The following is a 21,683-nucleotide window of genomic DNA, read 5'->3' as shown; positions in this document are numbered from 1 at the left end:
TTTAGATTCTCACTTCAACAAATTCCCCAAAACTGGATTTAAGCTTAATCTTCTTGGAAACAAGGTTTCAGGAGAATCACTTCTGGAACTTTTAGACAGGATACAGCCAAACTCAAAGCCATGTTTTAGAACTCTATGATTCTCTGTTTCTGGAGGCCATGGGTAACCTATTGAAAAGAACAGTTTTCTTTAATTGGATTCATTGAAGCACTTATTATTTGCCGCAAAAAAAATCACTTTTTAAAATGCTCTATGCAACAAAGCGGTAGCCGCTTTAAAGATGCGACAGAATTGACAATAAACTATAAAATTAATCTCGCGGGTTCTTTTAAAAACAAAAGGACGAACGAACTCGGTTGAACACCATGAGTAGTATTTAACGAATTCGCAAACATACTTGCAGAGATCTTGAAATCAAATAGTTAGACTTTAGAAGCCTGTATCTGACTAAGAGGAGCTGGATCCCTCAAACGACAGCAACAAGTATGTGGAACGGGTTTGGGAATTGCAAACACAAAACCAAAACAAGGGAGCAATAACACGAATGTCTATATCCTTGTAATAACTTACTTGTTGCCGCTGCTGACATGTTGTCAGTCATGGAGAAGCCCTCGACAGTGGAACGACTAGGGTGAAACTCCTGCTTTTTCAACTCCACTGGCTGGGGTCACGTCGCTTTGCAGCGGGCGGGGAGGTGCTCGGGAGTTGTAGTATTTGACTCTGTCTGAAGTGGACTACAGAGGCTGCAGGCGTAAAAACCTGGAACAAAGTCAACCATTCATTCAAGTCACTAATGCGGAAGTGCCCAGTATGACTTGAAGCTCTTAACCATTTGTGCTAGTGAAAAACCTGGGTGGGCATTATATATTTTTTCTCTCGATTTGTTACAATCATTGTGCTTTAAACAATTTAGATAAATATACGTTTAAAATGTCAATATCCAGAAGCAAAACCCATAAACCTCATAACTTCTGGAATCTATAAATGGGAGATATCAGCTTTCATATTTTCTTTTGATCGCTTGGGTGTTTTGCCTGTGGTGGATTCTAAACCAAACACTGACATTGATCAAGCCAGGTGACAAAGTTGCAAATGGAAAATGGAGCTGAAAAGTGGGCGGCACGGTGGCACAGTGGTTAGCACTGCTGCCTCACAGCGCCAGAGACCCGGGTTCAATTCCCGCCTCAGGTGACTAACTGTGTGGAGTTTGCACATTCTCCCCATGTCTGCGTGGGTTTCCTCCGGGTGCTCCGGTTTCCTCCCATAGTCCAAAGATGTGCAGGTCAGGTGAATTGGCCATGCTAAAGTGCCCGTAGTGTTAGGTGTAGGGGTATGGGTGGGTTGCGCTTCGGCGGGGCGGTGTGGACTTGTTGGGCCGAAGGGCCTGTTTCCACACTGTAAGTAATCTAATCTAATCTAATCTAGATGCCTCACCAGCAATTCATCTTTAAAACCGAACCTGAAAAGCTAAGGAGGGAAAGCATTGGGAACTGGCCTGGGGATTTATAGCGTCAAGATTATAAAGGCCTACTGCACAGAAAAAGCTTCCTCGATCTATCGAGTCTCAACGGTCAAAGAAAAACCGTCTAACTATTCTAAGCCCATTTTATAGCTCTTCCCCATAGCCCTGTATGCCTTGGCATTCACAAGTATACATCTAAATACTTCAAATGTTATAACTGTTTCTGCATTTACCATCCTTGCAGGCAGTGAGTTCCAAATGTCTGCTATTCTCTGAATGATAACATTTTTCTTTACATCCCCTCTAAACGGCCTGCCTCTTATACTAAATTTACACTCGCCATCACCAATCCCTCCACCAAAGAGAAAAGCTCCTTCTTGCCTACCATGTCCATATCCCTCATAATTGTACGCATCTCAATCATATCCATCCTCAGTATCCTCTGCTCCAAGGAAGTCAAGATTAGAATGGTGCTGGAAAAGCACAGCAGGTCAGGCAGCATCTGAGAAGCAGGAAAATCGACATTTCGGGCAAAAGCCCTTCATCAGGAAATTCCTAGCTTACATCAATTGTTATAGCTAACCTGAGAATTCAACTTTTAAAAAAAGGTTTTGTGATTTACACATGAAAGAAGTGAAACTATCATGGTTTTCGAACAGATGAAAGACTCAACAATCAGGGTATTTTTCAATGTATAATTTCTGTTACATCACACTGTAAATTTTTACTACAAATTCTGTGCCTTACAATTGTATCCTCCACAATCACCTGATGAAGGAGCGGCACTCTGAAAGATAGTGCTTCAAATTAAACCTGTTGGACTATAACCTGGTGTTGTGTGGTTTTTAACTTTGTACACTCCAGTCCAACATCGGCATCTCCAAATCATTTAGACAATTCAACATGGATAAAATCAAATTCCAAAGGCCTTTTAGCATTTACAAATCCAACTGTTAACTAAAAATGCATTTAAAGTAACCAAAATGTAATATTTTTATGTTAAAATTCAACGTTCAGGACTAATGGATGCATTTGGAAAAAATGTGTATGGTCCTAATTAACCATGCTAACTAATGATTTTTCTTTAACAAAGCAACCCATTTTGATATTCTACACTAATAGATCAAAATATACAGACATTTAAGATAGAAAGCAGTGATACAATTGAGATACAAATCACTTAGAAATAAAACTCTTGGCCTGGATAGATTTCATCCAATGTAAAAGCCAGCAAAATGATAGAGGAGGCATTATTATATTTTTATATAGATCTTAAAAAGGAAATTATGTCAGATGAGCAGCCAATTAACTCTCCATATTTAAAAAGAAAATGTGCGGACTAGGTCTGAAAACTGTAGGCCAGTTAGTTAGAAGAAAGAGGATGAAAACATTACTCAAAGATGTGTTAAAAGAGAAAAAAAGTAGAAACTGAAATAGAAGAGGATTTAGCACTGACTCTAAAAGTGAAGATCATGTTTGATCCACCTTATTGTATTCTTGGAAGTGACAGAATGATAGTGAATATTAGACATACTTGGATTTCCAAAGGCCTTTCAATAGTAATAGACTCATGTTTAGAGATCTGAGGCTGGATTTTACACTGTCCAAATAACTACCTCAGAAGGCTTGAAGGTGGAGTAGGGCACATAAAATCCAGTGGGTGGCCCACCTGCCACTTCCTCGGTCTGATATTTTGGCTTGGAAAGCCTTCCCTTGGGCCTATTTAAATGGTATTGGTCATTTAAGGGCCTCATGCTACTTTCCTTATTGGACCAAAATTGAGACTGCTGCTCTCCAGTTCTGAGGAGGGGTCACTTGAGTCAAAACATTATCTCTGATTTCTCTTCACAGATGCTGCCAGACCTGAGTTTTTCCAGTAATCTCTATTTTTGTTTCTGATTTACAGCATCCACAATTCTTTCTTTTTTTTATTCATTATTCTACCCATGGTGGGACAGTCCCATGCCACCAGGGTAGCCTTACAGCTTGGTATAGCTTTCAAAATGTTATTGGGCAATTGGGTCCTCTTCTGGATACTTTGTCATATGGCCTTTTGAATCCAGGCCCGCAAACCCTTGATGAGATTCCCAATGCACCCAAGCTCCTGAGCATTGGGCTACTCCTTCCCCAAGGTGACACTAGGACCACATAGGCCATCCATCCCATTGACCAGCATCCATGGTGGGACTTTCCTGACTCTTTAAGCTGGGGGGAACAGGGCAAAGACTGTGGAGCACCATTAATTCAACCCATGCAATCAGGGTTCAAGTAGCACCATGGACAGCAAGCTGAATATCAAACAGAAAGGGGTTTAAAGGAAGTCGTACGGTAAATCGTGAGAAGTGATGTTTCACAATGATAGGTTCTGGAACACCGTTGTTGACGATTTACATAAACAATTTGAAAAATTGCACAGAATACCAAATTTGAGGCTATAGTTAATACAGATGGACTGAAACAAAATAGATCTTTAATAAACTTGCGTAACAGTAAGATAATTTAGTGAATGGACTTCAGTATAAGTAAGAAATAGGAACTGAATGAGACCATTTAGCATGATCATAGCTGATCATCTACCTCAGCCCCATTTCCTGTCCACTACCAACATCCCTTGATGCCCTAAGATGTAAAAGCTTTCAATCTTAGACCTGAACATATTCAGCAACTGAGCATCCACAACTCTCTGAGGTAGATAATTCCAAAGATTTACAACCCTCTGAATGAAGAAGTTTCCCCTCATCTCTGTCCTAAATAGGCTCTACTCTTTATTCTGGGATTATGGCCTGGTTCTAGACTCAGCAGGTGGGGATACATCCTATCTTTATCCACCCTATCACACTTTGTAAGAAATGTTTATGTTTTGCTAATCACCTCTCATTCTTTGAAATTCTAGAGAATACTAACTCATTCTTTTCGATCTTTCATCATAAAATTATCCTGTCATCTCAGGATTTGTTTGGTGAACTTCTATTACACTCATGCTATGGAAAATATATACTTCCTTATATTAGAGGACCCAAACTTTACAGAAAACCCTAAGTGTGATTTCACCATGACATGATACAATACAGCAAGACATCTTTTTGATGTGCAGTAACACCAGTCATCTCGCGCTCTCCAATGAGATAGCAGCTTATGGTCCTCTGAGTCTTTGGCAACTTTTACTTTACTTCTGTACCTGAATGACCCTGTGACGAACATCAACATACCACTTACCTTCCTTATTGACTATTACATCTGTGTGCTTGCTTTTAGTGACTCATGAACAAAGACACCCAAGTCCTTTTGGACAACAATACTGACCTACCTCTGACAATTGAACAATAGCTCCATATTTTAGCTTACTTACAAAAGCGATAATTTCACATTTGTTAACATCATTTCCAGCTTCCAAGTTCTTGCTCATTCACATAGCCCTCCAAGTCCTTTGTTCCCCTTGCATCTTCCTCAATATTCACAATTGCACCTAGTTATGTGCCATTAGCAAATTTAGAAATATTACAAATCCCCACATGTATTTAGCTGATGACAAATGAGGCCCTAGCTCTGATCCTTGTGGTAACCCCACTGATAACCCAGTCTGCCTTCCTGAGAATGGTCCAAAGATGAATTGTGAATTGGCCCTGGTAAATTGCCCATAGTGTTCAGGAATGTGTAGGTTAGGTGCATTAGTCATGGGAAATGTAGAGTGATTGGGGAATGGGTCTGGGTAGGATACTTTGCAGAGGGTTGGTGAGGATGTGTTGGGCCGAATGGCCTGTTTGCAGGATTCTATGATTCTATGATTCTATTCCTACCCTCTGTTTTCCCAAGTGTACTTCCCAAAATTGCATGTACTCTAATTACTAAGCTTTTGTGTAAGACCTTATCAAATTCCTTCTGAAAAGTCAAATACACTATACCCTGGTTCTTTATTTATGCTACAAGTAACTTCCACAAAACAAAGTTTGGAAAACATGATTTGCCTTCGTAGCATGGGCATAAATGATTGTTTTTTTTTCAGGTTAGTAGTATGTAAAAAGTGGTGTGCTCAGAGATCAGTGCTAGGATCTCGATATGTTTACATCTTTAATAAATTACTTTGATGAAGATGTGGAAGGTATGTTGCCAAATTTGCCGACAATGCAAAGACAAGTAGGAAAGCAAATTGTGAAGATGACACAAGGAGATTACAAAAAGATAGGGGTTACATGGGAGTTAGATGGTAAGCAAACATTTGGCAATGCAGCATAATGTGGAAAAGTGTGAAATAGTCCATTTTCAGAGAAATTTCAGGACTTTGAGATGCAGAGACATCTGGGTGTCCTCATGCAAAACAAAAAATCACAAATGTTAGTATGTAGGTACAGCAAGCAATAGGAAAGTTCATAGAATGTTATCATTCTTTGGGATGGGAATTGAATACAAAAGTAGGGACAAAAACAGAAATTGTTAGGAAAGCTTAGGAGGTCTGGCAGCATTTGTGGAGAGAAATCAGAGTTAACGTTTCGATTCGCTGGAGCCTTCCTCAGAACAAAAGTAGGGAGGTTATGCGTCAGTTGTACAGGGCACTGGTGTATTCTGGAGTATTGCGTTATTGGTCACCTGAAATAAGGAAGGATGTAAACATATAGGAGGCAGTTCAAAGAAGGTTTGTTCAACTGATACGTTGCGGTTGGACTACTGAGGTTTAGAAGAGTTAGAGGTGTTTTGATTGCAACGAGTTCTGACTGATTAGATGTGAAGCCATGATTAATGGGAGATCTAGGGATTACTGTTTAAAAATCATGGGTTGCCAATTTAAAACAGAATGGTGACTATTTTTCTCTGAAAGTATTGTTAGTTTTTGGAACTTTCTTCCTGAAACGATAGTAGAAACAAGATCCTTGAAATATTTTTAAGGCAGAGGTAAATAGACTTTCTTACCACCATTTGAAAGGTTATCAGGTGAGGCGGGATATGGATTTGGTTACAATCAGGAGGTTGGGAGGGCTGAATGTTTGTAAATCGACGTTGATTCGGCACAACTTTACCATCCTTTTCGAAGTGTCGAATTATCACACCCTTTATAATAGATCCTAATATTTTCCCAACAACCGTTTTGTCATGCTGTGTAGCATAACCCTACTGGACAGCATCGCTGTAATACTTATTTCAAACAGCTCTCCAATCAGCCCCACGAATCTACATTTTCTCCCTTCCAGTATTCACCCAATTTCCTCCTGCAAGTAACTGCTGAATTTATTGCCACCGACATTTTACATATTGCGTTCCCTATTCACCCCGCATGCCTCCATGCGTTCTGATTTACACGTCCGACCTTTGATTACCCGAATGTTTTACCTACCGGATGCAGTTACCCGCCTTCACTTTTAAAATATACGACTTAAAAATAACCAACCTGGACCAGGCTAGATAATCTGTAAATCTCGCTTCTACAAAGTTTCCTTACTCTTGATGACAGTCCAGTTTTTCTACAGTACAAAATGAAGCTGGAAAGAATAGAGAAGACAATCAATCAACTCCCTATTTCCGGATTGGGCTGGAAATTGAAACATTTGGAGGCGGGAACACAACAGGGCGGTGACGTCAGTGCGGGTATTACACCCAGGTCCGCTTCAGCTCAAGCTCTCTTTGAGAAGAAAGGGCTTGTGCCTCAGTCTGCGGTCGTAGTTGTTGTTATCGGCTGTTTGGTTGGTTGAGCGTGGTTATAGTGCAGCATGTCGGGACGTGGTAAAGGCGGCAAGGGACTGGGCAAAGGAGGCGCCAAACGTCACCGCAAAGTGCTCCGAGATAACATCCAGGGGATCACCAAACCGGCCATCCGCCGGCTGGCGAGGCGAGGCGGAGTGAAGAGAATCTCCGGCCTAATCTACGAGGAGACCCGGGGTGTCCTGAAGGTCTTCCTGGAGAACGTGATCCGGGACGCGGTCACTTACACCGAGCACGCCAAGAGGAAGACGGTGACCGCCATGGATGTGGTGTACGCCTTAAAGAGACAAGGCCGCACTCTGTATGGATTCGGCGGTTAAAAGGCCCCGTTCCAGCCCTCATTTAAGACGGACTTTGTGATAGTATTTTTTAAAATTTCGTCGGTAGAAGTGTTGGCTTCGGTAGTGCGCTTGGCTTGTGTTTCGGCGATTCGGGGTCCGTCTTGGGGGTGTCCAAGAGATGTGAGGAGATCGTCAAAGTGTTTCGCTTCTGATTGGCTTGCTCGTAGTTTGAATATAGACCAATAGGATTTGGCGGCGTTTGCTATCCCTCATTTGCATATCAGCGTTGATAAATATAGTCGGTCCACAGTATTCCCGCCACTTCCAGCTGCTCATCCTCATTGACCTGCAAACACTCCCTCCCCCGCGTTTAGACTCTTCTACAATCACGATTTCATTCTTTTGATGCAATAGCTTTTTTTTTCTGTTTAGTGACAATTTTAACGACCTTTTTTAGTGCAGTGTGACTTTTTTTTCTTTTTTTTTAAATTCGTTTGCTGATTTGAATCTCGTCTGCTCTTTTATTGCAATAAACAAATGAGTTCATTTTTCCACATCGTTCTGTATTGTGTTCTTCTCCTAGTCGGGCTGTTCTGACCTGATTCTGGAGTAGTGGTGCTGGAAAAGCACAGCAGTTCAGACAGCATCTGAGGGGCAGTAAAATAGACGTTTCGGGTAAAAGCCCTTCAACAGGAATACAGGCAGAGTGCCTGAAGGGTGGAGAGATTAAATGAGGCTTTTCCCCTCCAGGCTCTCTGCCTTTATTCCTAATGAAGGGCTTTTGCCCGAAACGTCTATTTTACTGCTCCTCGGATGTTGCCTGAACAGCTGTGCTTTTCCAGCACTACTCTACTCCAGAATTTGGTATCCAGCATCTGCAGACCTTTGTTTTTACCTTTTTATGACCTGATCTTGACACATTTCGAATCAATTTGACATGAATCTCCCTGGAGAGGTAACTCGACCTTAACGCTAATTGCTCTTTCTCCACAGATGCTGCTAGATCTGAGGTTATATAATAATTTGTTCTTGCCTCTGTTTCTGACTTCCAGCATCCGAGGTTCTTTGTTTTATTTTTAAGCAGGAATCTCGTAGCCTGGTTACTTCAGATTTTCTATACACTCCAATAGCTTGCTGGGGTTTTGTTTGTAGTTGAGCACTTCCAACCAATCCCAGCAATCTAGGTTTAGTGTTTAAAATATAATAGACCCTTTTTAGTTCTAAATTAAGTTTTTTTTTGTTCTAATTGTCTGGTGTTTTTTCCTTAAATCGTCAATTCCTAACTGCACCTCTGTCTTGTTCAGGGTTGACCTCCTGCCAGACTGGTTTTCACTGGCATGTAATTGACGTTAAGGGATGACTTAGTGGAGGTCTATTTTAAAGGCAATTCTATCTGGGTTTTTGAAATTGAATTTTTAAAAAAATGGCAGTTGATGGTAGGCCTATCTGTTTTAAACTTAATAGTAGGCCTCACCTGAAGTAGGAGGCTTATGGCAAAAGTTGAATTTTAAGTCTAATCGTTACAGCAGGAATATTTCACTTAGTGAAATCTTTATTAGAGGATGATTTGTGGTTGCTGTAAAATAAATGATTTCAAGGCAAGGAAATTCGATCTGCCTACTACTATCATTCAGCTTGTAACTACATACTTTTATGTTGAACACCCCTTTCCTGGAGAGATACAAGAGATTATGTAAATAAGGGATGTCCTGTGGACATCCTAGGGTACTAGGTTAAAAATCACAACACCAGGTTATGATCCAACAGGTTTACTTTTGGAGTGCTGCTCCTTCATCAGGTGGTCACACAACCTGCCTCACAGTGCCATGGATCCAAGTTCAATTCCAGCCTCTGGCAACTATCAGTGTGGAGTTTGCACATTCTCCTTGTGTCTGTGGGTTTGCTCTGATTTCTTCCCACAGTCAAAAAATGTGCAGATCAAGTGAATTGGCCATCCTAAATTGCCCATAATGTTACCTGCAGTATAGGGCAGGGGAATGGGTCTGGGTGGGTTACTCTTAAAGGGTCGTTGTGGACTTGTTGGGGTGAAGGGTTTGTTTCTATTCTGTGGGGAATCTAATCTTTAAGGATTAAATTCCATTTGCCACTTCAGCCAGTTTATATTGTCATCTATGACCTCCTTGCTAGTTATCATCAAACTTTTAAATGTCCTCTGCAAACTGTTTATTCTTGGGATGTGGGTGTTGCTGGCTAATTGCCTGCCCAAAAAGTGATTTACTCAACTAATTGCTGTGGGTCTAGTCATATGTAGACCAGAACAATCAAGTTTATTTTCCTAAATGGTGTAGTAGATCAGATAGTCTTTCTGATTGTCAGGTGTTTCTTGGTCATTGTTCAACTTTAGTGGCATTTGAATTGAATAATTCAAAGTTTATTGTGATAATGCCACTAGGCCACCAGCTCTCCAACTACCACCTCCATTCAAGTCATCACAATGCAAACAGGAGTTTTAGCTCTGAATCCTGTAACAGTACTGGACACTAGCTGTTTAGCTTGGTGGCAGGAAATAGAGGATGATAATCTGTGACTAAGTTTTGATGTTATTTAATCTGGATCCTTGCAGCTCTTGACTCTAACCAGTTGGCTTTGCAAGACCTTGTCAAAAGCCTGACTGACAGCCAGGCAGACTGTATTGACTGAATTGTACTGAAAAGCTTAAAAATGTAGTATAGTAGTAGGCCTGATAGAATTAATTCTGAACTCATAAATCAGCACTAGAGCTAACAAAAGAAATGGTGGATGTAGAATACCTCCACTTCCAGAAAACATTCAGGATCAGTGTGCCATATTTACTCCAGATATCTAAGTCTCAAGACATTAGGGATGAGAAAACCTTCTGCTGATTACCATGTATTATCTTCCCTTAGCTGATGACTCTATCAACCTCCATGTTGAATAATCTTGGAGGAACCACTGAGGGTAACAAGAATACTGAATGTACTCTGGGTGGAGGATTTCAATGGCCAACACCAAAAGTGGTTTAGCAGCAACAAAACTAGTTCGGTCCTAAGCTGTGCCATTGCTAGACTAGGTCCATAGCAGATGGCAAGGGAACCAACAAGAGAAAAACATACTTGCTCTCCCTCTCGCCTCTGTCTGCAACAGAAACAACTGTCCACGTCAGTATCAATAAAAGTGGCAGCTACATGCTCCACTTGGAGATCTAGTCAACTCTTAACATTGGGAATATCCTATTAGGTGATGTGTGCCACTATCACTGCTTGGTGGTACTGACTTTGAACAGGTCTAGCAACTTGGCAGGTCATCCATGAGGCATTGGGAGTTGACAACAACAGCAGCAGAATCCTTCTCCAATACAATCTTCAACCTCATGATCCAGTGTATTCCCTGCTCATTCATCACAATCAAGCCAGGGGATCAACCTTGGGTTCAAAGAAGAGTGCAGCAGATATGTTAGGAGCAGCACCTGGCATACCTAAAAAATGAGATGTTACCCTCTTGTAGCCAAACAGCACAAGCCCCCAGTGATAGTTAAATTTAAGAACGTAAGAAATAGGAGCAGGAATACACCATATGGCCCCTCCAGGCCACAAATTCACAACCCTTTGGGTGAAGACATTCCTCCACAGCTCAGTCTGAAATCTGGTCCCCCTTATTTTGATGCTTTGTCACCTTGTTCAAGTTTCACCTGCCAGTTGAAACAACCTCCATGGTTCTATCTGATCAATTCCCTTCATAATTTTATATGCTCCCATAAGATGAGATTTCCCTCCTTCTGAATTCCAAAATGTGTAGTCTCAGTTTACTCAATCTCTCCATGTAAGCCAATCCTCTCAACTCTGGAATCAACCGAGTGAACCTCTTCTGCACCCCCTACAGTGCCAGTACATCCTTTCTCAAGTAAGGAGACCAAAACTGAACACACTACTCCAGGTGTGGCTTCAACAATCTCCCACACAGCTGCATCTCCTAGTTTTAAAATTCCATCCCTCTAGCAATGAAGGACAATATTCTATTTGCATTCTTAATTACCTGCAAACTAAGGTTTTGAGATTCATGGACAAGGACAGCCAGGTCCCTCTGCACAGCAGCATGCTGCAAGTTTTCACCATTTAAATAATAGTCCATTTTGCTGTTATCCCTACCAATATAGATGACCTCACATTTATCATGACATGGAGACAGCGGTGTTAGATTGGGGTGGACAAAGTTAAAAATCAAACAACAGCACTTTATATAGTCTGTTATGGACCAGGCAAGAACTCCTCAAATTCCAAGAGCGCAGTCCCTGATCCTAACTTTGCTAATTGTTTTAAGTAGGTGTAAGTGGATATTCCAGGAGAGATGTAGCTGGTCAAACCACTTAGTTTTATCAAAACAGAATTTATTTACAAGATTATGGAACAAAACACACAAAAAAGGAATAACAAAAAACTTAAACTATCCGAAAACCCAACAGATTATACCAATTTAGTGATGCTGTTCCAAATACTTGCAACAGTCCTCATAAACACCCCTTGGCACGAAAGGTAAAATCAAACACAGGGCCTTATGGGAGAGAGAGAGAGAGAGAGATTGCATGTAGCGGTTTCTTAGATCAGTAGCCTCAAACTGCCTGACTGCTTTCAGTGAATATTAAGACTGCCATAACCCAAATCAAACCAGACAAAAGCTGAGCTGGGAGAACTGGCTACTCCCCTTACACAGTGTCATCTGCAAACTTTGACACCAGAAAATAAACTTATCCCACTTTTTGCTTTGTTAGTTATCCAATCCTCCATCCTTGCCGAAACGTTACCTGTAACGCCATGCACCTTTATCTTATGCAGCAACCTTTTGTGCAACAACTTGAAGAATGCCTTCTGGAAATCCAAATACACCCTGTCCACTGCACACAACGTCCTCAAAAAATTCCAGTAAATGAGTTCAACGTAATGTGCCTTTCATGAACCCCTGCTGCATCTACCTGAGGGGACAATTTCTATCAGATGTCTCGCTATTTCTTCCATAATGATGGATTCAAAGATTTTTGATTCCACAACCAACAGATCCGATCTAAGGTCTCTAGTCCTGCCACGTCCATTTGTGAATGATGGTGGACAATTAAACAATTCACAGCAATCTTCTCCAGGGCTCCTTAGCAGCACAGCTGCCAGTCTTCAGCCAATTTTATTCACTCCACATAATATCAAGGAATGGTTGGAGGCACTAGGTAGAATCTGAATCATAGAATCCCTGCCCAGACCTACACCACCAATATTTTCCATGGCCAATTCACCTAACCTGTACAGCTTTGGACTGTGGGAGGATATCGGAGTACCTGGAAGAAACCCATGCAGACACAGGAAAACGTGCAAACTCCAAACAGAAAGTTGCTAGAGGGTGGAATGGAACCCAGGTCCCATGAGACAGCAATGACAACCACTGAACCACTATGCTACCACATACTGTAAAGGCTATGGGTCCTGATGATATTCTGGTAACAGTACTGAAGATGTATAGTCCAGAACTTGCAGCATTCCGAGCCAAGCTGTTCCCATACAACTGCATGACATGGATCTACCTTACGAAGTGGAAAACTGCTTAGGTTTGTCCTGTACACAAAAAGCCAGGACAGATCCAATCTAGCCAATGACTGCCCCAGTTTACTCTTGATCATCAGTAAAGTGATGGAAAGGGTCATCAACAGTGTTATTAAGCAGCATCTGTTCAGTAACTGTTTAGATTTTGCCAAGGCAATTCAGCTCTTGACCTCATTACAGCCTTGGTTCAAACATTCCACATTTTTCCTACATAGATGTTATGGAGCATTGGTGTAGTACTGGGGTGGACAATGCTAGAAGTCAGATGACACCAGGTGTCGTCCAACAGGTTTATTTGAAATCACAAGCTCCAAAAGCTTGTGGATCCAAATAAACTGGTTGGCATATAATCTGGTGTCATCTGACTTTTGACCTTACATAGATGTTACCTGACCGGCCAAGTGTTTCTTGCACTTTTAATTTCTATTCTGGTCAGCAGAGCAGTTGGGTGCATTAAGGCTAGGCTTGCTAACTCATCTCACCCACAGGGAAGAGAATGTCTGGGCACTTTGTAATGTTCTCAGCAGTGCCTCTGATATTTTCTTGAGGCACAAACTGACCACAAGAAGATCTACAAAAGATATTTAGTCAGGCAGAGCGGAAAATCCACCACAACAAACTACTCATAGCAAAATGAATGTGTTTCTACTCAAGGGTAGAAATGCTAACCCTGCTCTGCCATGGCACCAGACTTGTACTATTCCATGAAAGAGATCAGAGGTAGCTTATTTTCAACATGTAAACTTGAAGTAGAAAACATGGTTGGGTTTGCCCTGTTGGAGCTGAATCTAGATGGAGATGGGTAGGAATGTCACTTTAGCCAGTTTGATATCAATTCTCAGACTTGATGGATAATTTGGATATACAGAATCGAATGGTAGCTTTTTCTGTGATCAGGCTTGCTTTGGGGTTGGGGGTGGGGGGTAATTTCTGCAAACTTGGAAGGCATTTGACACTACCTAGTTGAATGGTAGTGTATGAAACAAATACACTGATTTTCCAAAAATGTAGATTTATTTATTTCTTGATCTAGGATGATGGCAGTAATTCTCATGTGACACAGATAATGAAAACTTTATTTCAGCAACATCAAAATTTGTGAATACGCATACAATTCAACACCACCCCAAGTAAAAGATTGCCAATCAGCTATTCCCAAATATTCCGTTGGCCAAAACTGATGGATTATGTTGGCAGAGGATCCAATTTTAGTATATGCATAGAAGCAGTCAGTCCTCAGATTATTACATCGGAAGGCAAATGGTATCAGAACAGAAGGGTGAAATTACAATGCTGCACACTTCTCAAAGTTAACTACCAAATTACAGTGGTTAATCTTGTCTTACTTTAAAATGTTGTAGAAGTAAAAAAAGTGACTAACATTGCAAAGTTAAGTTTCATAAATCTTTGTTATATATCAGAAATGCTTGCTTTTAAAAAGAATCTGTTTGCCTACTCTCTTCATTAGAAGATGGAAGCCTTCTGGGGGAAGAGCTCCACAGCAGCTAAGCACCCACTGATATTTTATTCAAATAGTTATTATTCATAATACAATTTGAAAAAAATGAGTGACAGCAAGCTACGTGACTGTAGTCACCACAGTTCAGTTTGGTCTTATGTTTAAACATTGTTCACATACCCGGAACTCCACAATCACTACCTGCAAATTTGGTTAGTTTTGTGCTTCTTGGCTCTAACTAACTTAGCTCTGATTCAAACAGGTCAGCTAATTAGCAAACCTCCTGAGTTATTTATCAAAGCTATTCATCTATTTTATATAACTGAGGAAACTGTAACCTAGTCAGTTCCCACTGAACTAGTTTCCAGCAGCATCTTGTCTTAGGGGAATCTTTCTATCTCCCTCTCAAAGCCGAAGATTTAAATTCAGTTATTGAAAAGATAGTGTTGTAACTGCAGAAACAACCAAGATACTGTAATTAGTGAAATATCATTGAGGAAAAATTCATTTCTGATACAATACAGATTATAAAGCTCATACAAACTTTCACACAGGTAAGAAAAAAGTGAAGAGGATCAAGTTGGTTTTATTAAAAATACAGTCTCTGTGGATAATAAAAGTATGTTTATAGCAGGCATGCAGGAAGGATGAAGCCAATAAACATGTAACTGTTGACACTAAACAATTATGACAGGGAAGAATAGCCATATCATTCAATTTGAACAGAATGAAGTCAAAAACTGAATTTCTTCGGGCAATCTCATAATAAACATGTGCAAACACATTTATTGTAAATACTGTTGTAAGTCAGCCATTAATACTCTGAAATGACAGTGTTTTGTAAACCAGAAATTCCTAACATTACCCTTTTAGAATTCCTAACATTACCCTTTTATTATACTGCACGCAGTTTTAAGTGACAGATGATCAATTGCTAAAATGAAGATTAAATTCTCCCAGTTTATTTACAGGTGTTTCATAAACAGCAGTAAGTGGCATACTTTAACACCAAACTTTATTTTTACATTAATTTACTGAAAATGACATTACTGAAGTAGGCACAAAATAAAGATTGCAACAGAAATTTCACAGGGACTAGATCTTCAGGGACAGCATGACCTGAATATGCCTTCTACAAGTGCATATTTATTCTAAAAGCCTGTTGGAAACAATATTAGTCCTTTAGTATTGTATTAAAAGATTCTTTTTCAAATTAAGGTGCATAAACAAAAACATCCAAGGTAAAGTTTGTTACTTTTATACAGTGATTATTAAATCTAAGGGAAATATGTTAGCCATTAAAGAAATTTAATATCAAACGATTTGAAAAAAAACAACAAATACTTGTATTAACAATTATAAGTTAAGAATATTCAAATGCACCAAACAATTTGCCTTCAACATCAGATTGTTGTTTAGGAGTTTAGTTCTCAGAGAGTTCAAATTCCCAGGTAATTACCAGTTTGTTGTGCACCAAATAACAGAATTATATGGAACACCTACAAATCTGTATCAGTTGAGTCAAACGCCTGGTGTTCTGCTGGAAACAGAACTTCTGGTGGGTTAATCATCCAAAGAGAAATGTCCATCATCTTGTGTGTTCTCAGTCTCAAGCTTTTGAAGGCAACATCTTGAGATTTTTTTTGTTTATCAGCTTTCTAGTGCATCAAGGACTTTCATGATCTGCTGTTTTATGGCTTTAGTTGCATCTCCTGCATTTGGTATCAAATACCTGAAGAAAAATATTGAAAATAAAACTCTTGTAAATATCTGACAACTTGGCATTAACAAGCATGAAGGTGATGCCATTTACAATGTTTGAAAATCTGACCAATGTTCAAATTTATTTTGTTTACTTTTCATAAAGTCCTACAGCATGGAGACAGGCCCTTTGGCCAAAACTGGTCCACGCCGACCAAAATGTCCACTTCCGTCCACATTAACCCCATTTCCCTGCACTTGGCTCATGTCCTTCTAAACCTTTCCTATCCATGTATTTGTCCAAAAGCCTTTTAAATGTTATTAATATATTCACCCCAACCACATCTGCTGGTATACACTATGGCATATACTGGCATTTGTATGGTAAATAATTGAACCACAGAATTATTACATGCAAAAGGAAGCCATTCCATCCTTTGTGCACCTTTGGAAATCCAGGTAAATGCTATTTCTGATTGATGAATTTTAAAAAATATGAGTCATGGACACAGTAATTGAACATAGGTTATCCATGCTCAAATTCACATGGCATATTATTTTACCAGTGACTGTGCAAATGAAGGATGAAAAGTAGATTGTGAAAGTGTTTTTGGTTGCTGTGAATGCTGTGTTTTTGACAATGGAATGCTGGTGAATGTATGTTATATAAATATACATGAAATATATTTAGCTATTATGAATGTGATTAAGGTGTTTTCAATTACAATTAATCAATGCAGTTAAAGACACGTTTTCTTGTCCAAATCTGTGACTAAGTCACCAATTTCTATTGGATAACAGTTTCTTAGTGTTACCAGGTCTGGAACTGCCAGCCCCATCCAGTGCTCCTGAAGCTGTTCCTGTTACCAAAGCTTTAAAAAGAATTTAAACCAATTTATAGTTCTCACAGAAAAATGAAGTGAGTTGTCAAATTTATTTTACTAGTAAAAATTTCAGAATATGATTTAATTAAATGGTACATAAGAACACAAGAAATAGGAGGAGTAGGCATCTAACTTGCTCGACCATTCAATAAGATCATGGCTGATCTTTTTGTGGACTCAGTTTCACCTACCCACTTGCTCACCACAACCTTTAATTCCTTTACTGTTGAAAATTCTACCTCTGCCTTGAAAACATTCATTCAGTGAGGTAATCTCAACTGCCTCATTGGGCAGAGTATTCCACAGGTTCACAATCCTTTGGGTGAAGAAGTTCCTCCTCAACTTAGTCCTAAATCTGATGCCCCTTATTTTGAGTCTATGGCCCCTAGTTCGAGGTTCTGAATTAGTTAAGGACTGTGCTCCTTGTTTGATGACTTGATCTATTTTGTACATTCCTAATTTTCCACTTAGTTACTTTTCTCACAGTTTCTGTTGTGTACTTGGGGGTTGACCCTTTGTTCTGATTTTCAATGCTATCTACAGGAGAATTCCCAAGGTTATCTTTCAAATGTGGCCAAGGCAGTTGAATTTGTTACGATTTTTGTGTAAATAAAAAGCATACTCAACACTTCAAGAGAACTAGCTCTTTCACTTTAAATGAAGATTTTAGCATAGGAGGTAGAAGTATTTTTACTTGGCATCAGAGTTTAAATTAAAAGCAAATTTATAACCTTACCTTTCCACAGCCAATATCTCCACTGGTGAGGCATTACTGTTTCCAAATTTAAATGTAATTAGCTCTGGGTGCTTTTTCTTGGATGTAATTTTCACCATTGAGGTCAGGGCCTGCCGCGATTGAATATAAGCAAATCCTTTCCGAGACGGCATTTCTCGCAAACAGTACATGTGAGTTGCTGTTACCAGAAGGTGACTTAAAAAGTTTTAAAAAAAAGCTGTTATATTATGAGCATCCAATCGTTTCTAACTTGGAAATAATGATTTACAACCTACTCCAGTAATTTTAAGGGTTAATAAAATCTTGTGCATAGAGACGGTCTATTCTGAGATGGGTTAGTATACAATGAGTAAAATGATTGCATGAGCATTTTACAGTAGTTCCACAGACTATCCAGTCTGTCAGGTCTACATTTGACAGAGGCTCCTCAAAATAAATCCATCAATTCACTATACAAGATCTCACTGATGTTATTAATGTTAACCAGCAACCAGACTACATATCTGTATCTAATAACATCTGTCAGCCCTCCCACAATCACTGCAACTGAGAATTGGGCGTGAACGAGTGATGGTTTAACATTTCTTGACCGATGTCAGTTGTTTCAAAACGCTTCTTTAATTTAAAAAAAAAGTCATCATAGTAAATAACTTCATAACTGAACTTGTAAATTTGCTGTTACATACCTTGGAAACATATGTCCTGTTTCTTTCACCTCATCACATGGAAAGTGGTATTTAATGTCAGGCTTGTTCACCCATGTCTGAATATTCACCATCTCCTTCCGATCATCATCGGACATAGAAGAACTGTCAATTTCATCTGTTGAAACAAAATGGACAAAAGTCTGATGATAAATGTACCCTTTTAAGAACTTAACACAATGTATATAAAATATTTCTAATTAGAGATCAGTACATAATTCTGGTTATATGTCTGAAAGAAAAGCTACAGGTATAAACGTAGTGCAGTATCAATAAAAAAAAGCAAATGTGTCTGTTGTATAAATACCCTGAATTTGGTATCTAAGAATCAAATTTATTCTTTTTTTTTATACTGAATGTAGAATACACCAGGAGTCCAGTTATTAAAGCAATGCAAGTTTTGAGAAGTTCATCTAAGATGGGCTTAAAATGCTGCCCTCTTCTCCTTACTGCATTCCCAATTTCAGTTGCACCATTAAGAGGAAGCAGTAATTATATTGGAAACTGCAACCTCTGAGCCAAAGCAAGAACCTATACAAGGAATGGACAGGAATAGGGTTGTAGAGACCTATCGATTCACTTATTTCTAAGCTCAAAGACACAATTCCCAAGATATTGAACATAAAATAATCTTTACAAAATGCAAATAACAATCAATCAATAAAGATAACTGAGAGGACCGAAATTCCAAAGCATTTTGTTTTTTTTCGCAGCGAAGTGAGATTGAAACTTTGCTGACTACGTACAGTGTCATGTTACTTGTGGAAGCAAGCCAGAGTAAAGAATGGAACGTGGCAGTTTTAATATGTATTCACTTTGTTAATTTCATACAAAACAGGTGATAGGTGATAAAATGCTACCAACAGTATTGGTGTTCATGGGCCACGATGATTAAGAAAAAAAACATTCATGCAAATTCATGGAAAAGGGAACATTTTTTTTAAACCGAGGTATAGTGCTCCCAACAACAGCAGGCCAGCAGTCCCTTCTTGCTCATACATGAAAGGCCATTTGCCTGATTTATCTGAAGGCTGCTGTTACCAATAGAACTATTTGACACTATTTTTCAAATTCTTCCTTTGTCACAAAACTATAATATTTCACCAAAATTCATGAATTAACCGTCCAGGCTTAAGTGGCATTAGGACAAAACGATTACAGTTGTGATCATGCAAGTTGGAACCACCCTCCTAGCAAATTGGAAAAACATTAACTTTTGGACTCAAAATATATTTTTGGGCTGAAGTCTGTTAAAAAAGGAAGAATTTTCTCATCCTTGAATCAAATATTCTGACCGATATTCCAAGTTGAAAACAGCAGTTAGGATGTCTGATATTAATTGGTGAACTTGCAGTAATGAACTTAATTACCTGTATCATACTCCTCTTCATCTGCAATGCTGAAGACAGGCTTTACCCCCCGATAGGGTTTTCCCACCCTGTCACTACTGCTCACATGCCTGAGTAAGACAAACACTGAGATCAATTATTCAAAAGCCAAAAACTTCAGTACAAATTGTATTAGTCATGGAACATTCAAACTGTTGAACTAATCAAGTGTCTTTAACAATTAGCAAGTTTTGAGAAGATGTTTAGCTCAGGTTGAGGTTCTGGATGTAGGTTTGCTCACTGAGGTGGAAGGTTCGTTTTCAGATCTTTCATCACCATACTAGGCAACAGTGAGCCTTTGGATGAAGCACTGGTGGTATGGCTCACTTTTTGTGTGTGTTTAGGTTTCCTTGGATTGGTGATGTCATGCAAAACTCATGTCATTTACAAAATTCCTTGCAAGAACTGGAAAAAACACTACCTTGATTAAACAGGCAGAAAACTAGCCACCAGGATACATGAACATCAACTAGCCACAAACAGATATGACCCATTCTCACTAGTATCGTTACATACACAGATGAGGAAGGACACCACTTCGACTGGGACAACACATCCATCCTAGGTCAAGCCAAACAGAGACATGCGCAAGAACTCCTAGAAGCATGGCATTCCAACCAGAACTCTATCAACAAAGACACTGACTTGAATCCCACTTACCACCCACTGAGAAAAGAAACAGAAAATGAAATCACTGCAGGAAATGACATCACCAACCCAAGGAAACCTAAACAAATAAAAAGTGGACCATCTCACCAGTGCTTCACCCGGACGCTCATTGATGATGTTACCTAGAAAGGGGATGAAACGTCTGAAAGCGAACCTTCCATCTCAGCAAGCAAACCTACATCTGGAGCCTTCACCAATCTTCCCTGCATATTGAAAACCATAATCTTCCACAAATTAAGTGATCATTGGAAAGGCTACAGTTTTAGAAAAAGGAACACATTTTAACAAAATCAAATTTAAACTGTATCTGAAGAGAGGAGTTAATTTGGCATTTAGTTGTTTGGTGAAAGAATTTTGGAAATTTAAAAAAAGGTGTTATTAGTTGCATGCTCCATGGTTTTAGATCACCTTGCATTTGTAACCAAAGTGTAGATGCTTCTCAATGAGTTATAAGTTATGGCGTTACGTTGGGAGAAGGCGATTGACTCTGGGATATAAAAATGGGGCAAGTGTGGAGTCTTTGGAAATAAGTTTCACTTTTTCACTGAAAACCTAAGAGTGTAAGCTCTTGGTTTATTGTTGAAAAAGTTGCTTTCCTGACATGCTGCAGCTGTGTAAACAAGTATTTTTTCAAGACATTTTCTTAATTACTATTGATACAAATGACCTCAGGTAAATGAATTTCCATAATTGTTAAATGATTTCAAATCTATTTATTAGAGCACATGCAGGATGTATGTATTAAATTGTATTAAGTATAGTGACAAAATATAGTGTCAACTGAGTCTTAATAAATAAATCATAAGTCACAAAACAATTCAGCAAGTCAGACATGACAGCATAATAGTGTGGTTCATTTAATCCTAAATCACAATGATGGCTGATGATCAGCAGACCAATAAACATACTAGGAATGGATGATGTGGCTGGTGTTGGGGTTGGGGTTTGGGGGGGGGGGGCAGTGTCTGATGTTGGTGAGGCATTACTGAACTAATTTACTGGTAGGTATGTCTGTAAACTCAAAATATGAGCATTATCTGTACATCACAGTCCACAAGGTCTTCTGAGAGAGAAATAAAAAAAAGTGTAGCAAACGTCTGAGTCACACTGGGATTGTAGGAGTCAGGCTGACTGTATAACTAAT

The 21,683-nt window shown here is 39.3% G+C and overlaps 3 protein-coding genes across 6 annotated transcripts in view; 1 reads left to right on the top strand and 2 right to left on the bottom strand.

Moving 5' to 3' along the window:
* nit2 (nitrilase family, member 2) overlaps positions 1–7,029 on the bottom strand; it is a 29,695-nt gene extending 22,666 nt beyond the window's left edge. The window contains exons 1-2 of one of the 2 annotated variants that reach the window (XM_072585442.1): positions 6,843–7,029; positions 571–759 (exon numbers count right to left, since the gene is read on the bottom strand). In XM_072585442.1, coding sequence (XP_072441543.1) covers positions 571–601 — 31 coding nt within the window. In that variant the 5' untranslated portion in view covers positions 602–759; positions 6,843–7,029. Of the gene's footprint in view, positions 1–570; positions 760–1,847; positions 1,872–6,842 lie in introns of those variants that run through there. The other variant, XM_072585443.1, reaches the window with a different exon arrangement.
* A 40-nt stretch (positions 7,030–7,069) lies between these two features.
* On the top strand, positions 7,070–7,988 carry LOC140486383 (histone H4). The gene has a single exon (XM_072585444.1). It carries the CDS (start codon positions 7,162–7,164, stop codon positions 7,471–7,473), a length of 312 nt encoding a protein of 103 aa, XP_072441545.1. The 5' UTR covers positions 7,070–7,161; the 3' UTR covers positions 7,474–7,988.
* A 7,035-nt stretch (positions 7,989–15,023) lies between these two features.
* The window catches only part of tbc1d23 (TBC1 domain family, member 23), an 81,530-nt gene continuing 74,870 nt past the window's right edge, over positions 15,024–21,683 (bottom strand). For all 3 annotated transcript variants that reach the window (XM_072585441.1, XM_072585439.1, XM_072585440.1), the window contains 4 exons: positions 19,853–19,941; positions 18,465–18,600; positions 17,779–17,973; positions 15,024–16,189 (listed from right to left, as the gene is read on the bottom strand). In XM_072585441.1, the coding sequence (XP_072441542.1) occupies positions 16,108–16,189; positions 17,779–17,973; positions 18,465–18,600; positions 19,853–19,941 (502 nt within the window). In that variant the 3' untranslated portion in view covers positions 15,024–16,107. The remainder of the gene's footprint in view (positions 16,190–17,778; positions 17,974–18,464; positions 18,601–19,852; positions 19,942–21,683) is intronic.

Source organism: Chiloscyllium punctatum, chromosome 15 (assembly GCF_047496795.1).
Source record: "Chiloscyllium punctatum isolate Juve2018m chromosome 15, sChiPun1.3, whole genome shotgun sequence".
NCBI lineage: Eukaryota > Metazoa > Chordata > Chondrichthyes > Orectolobiformes > Hemiscylliidae > Chiloscyllium > Chiloscyllium punctatum.
Note: the sequence above shows the minus strand (reverse complement) of the source record. Positions and strands in the feature narration are given on the sequence as shown.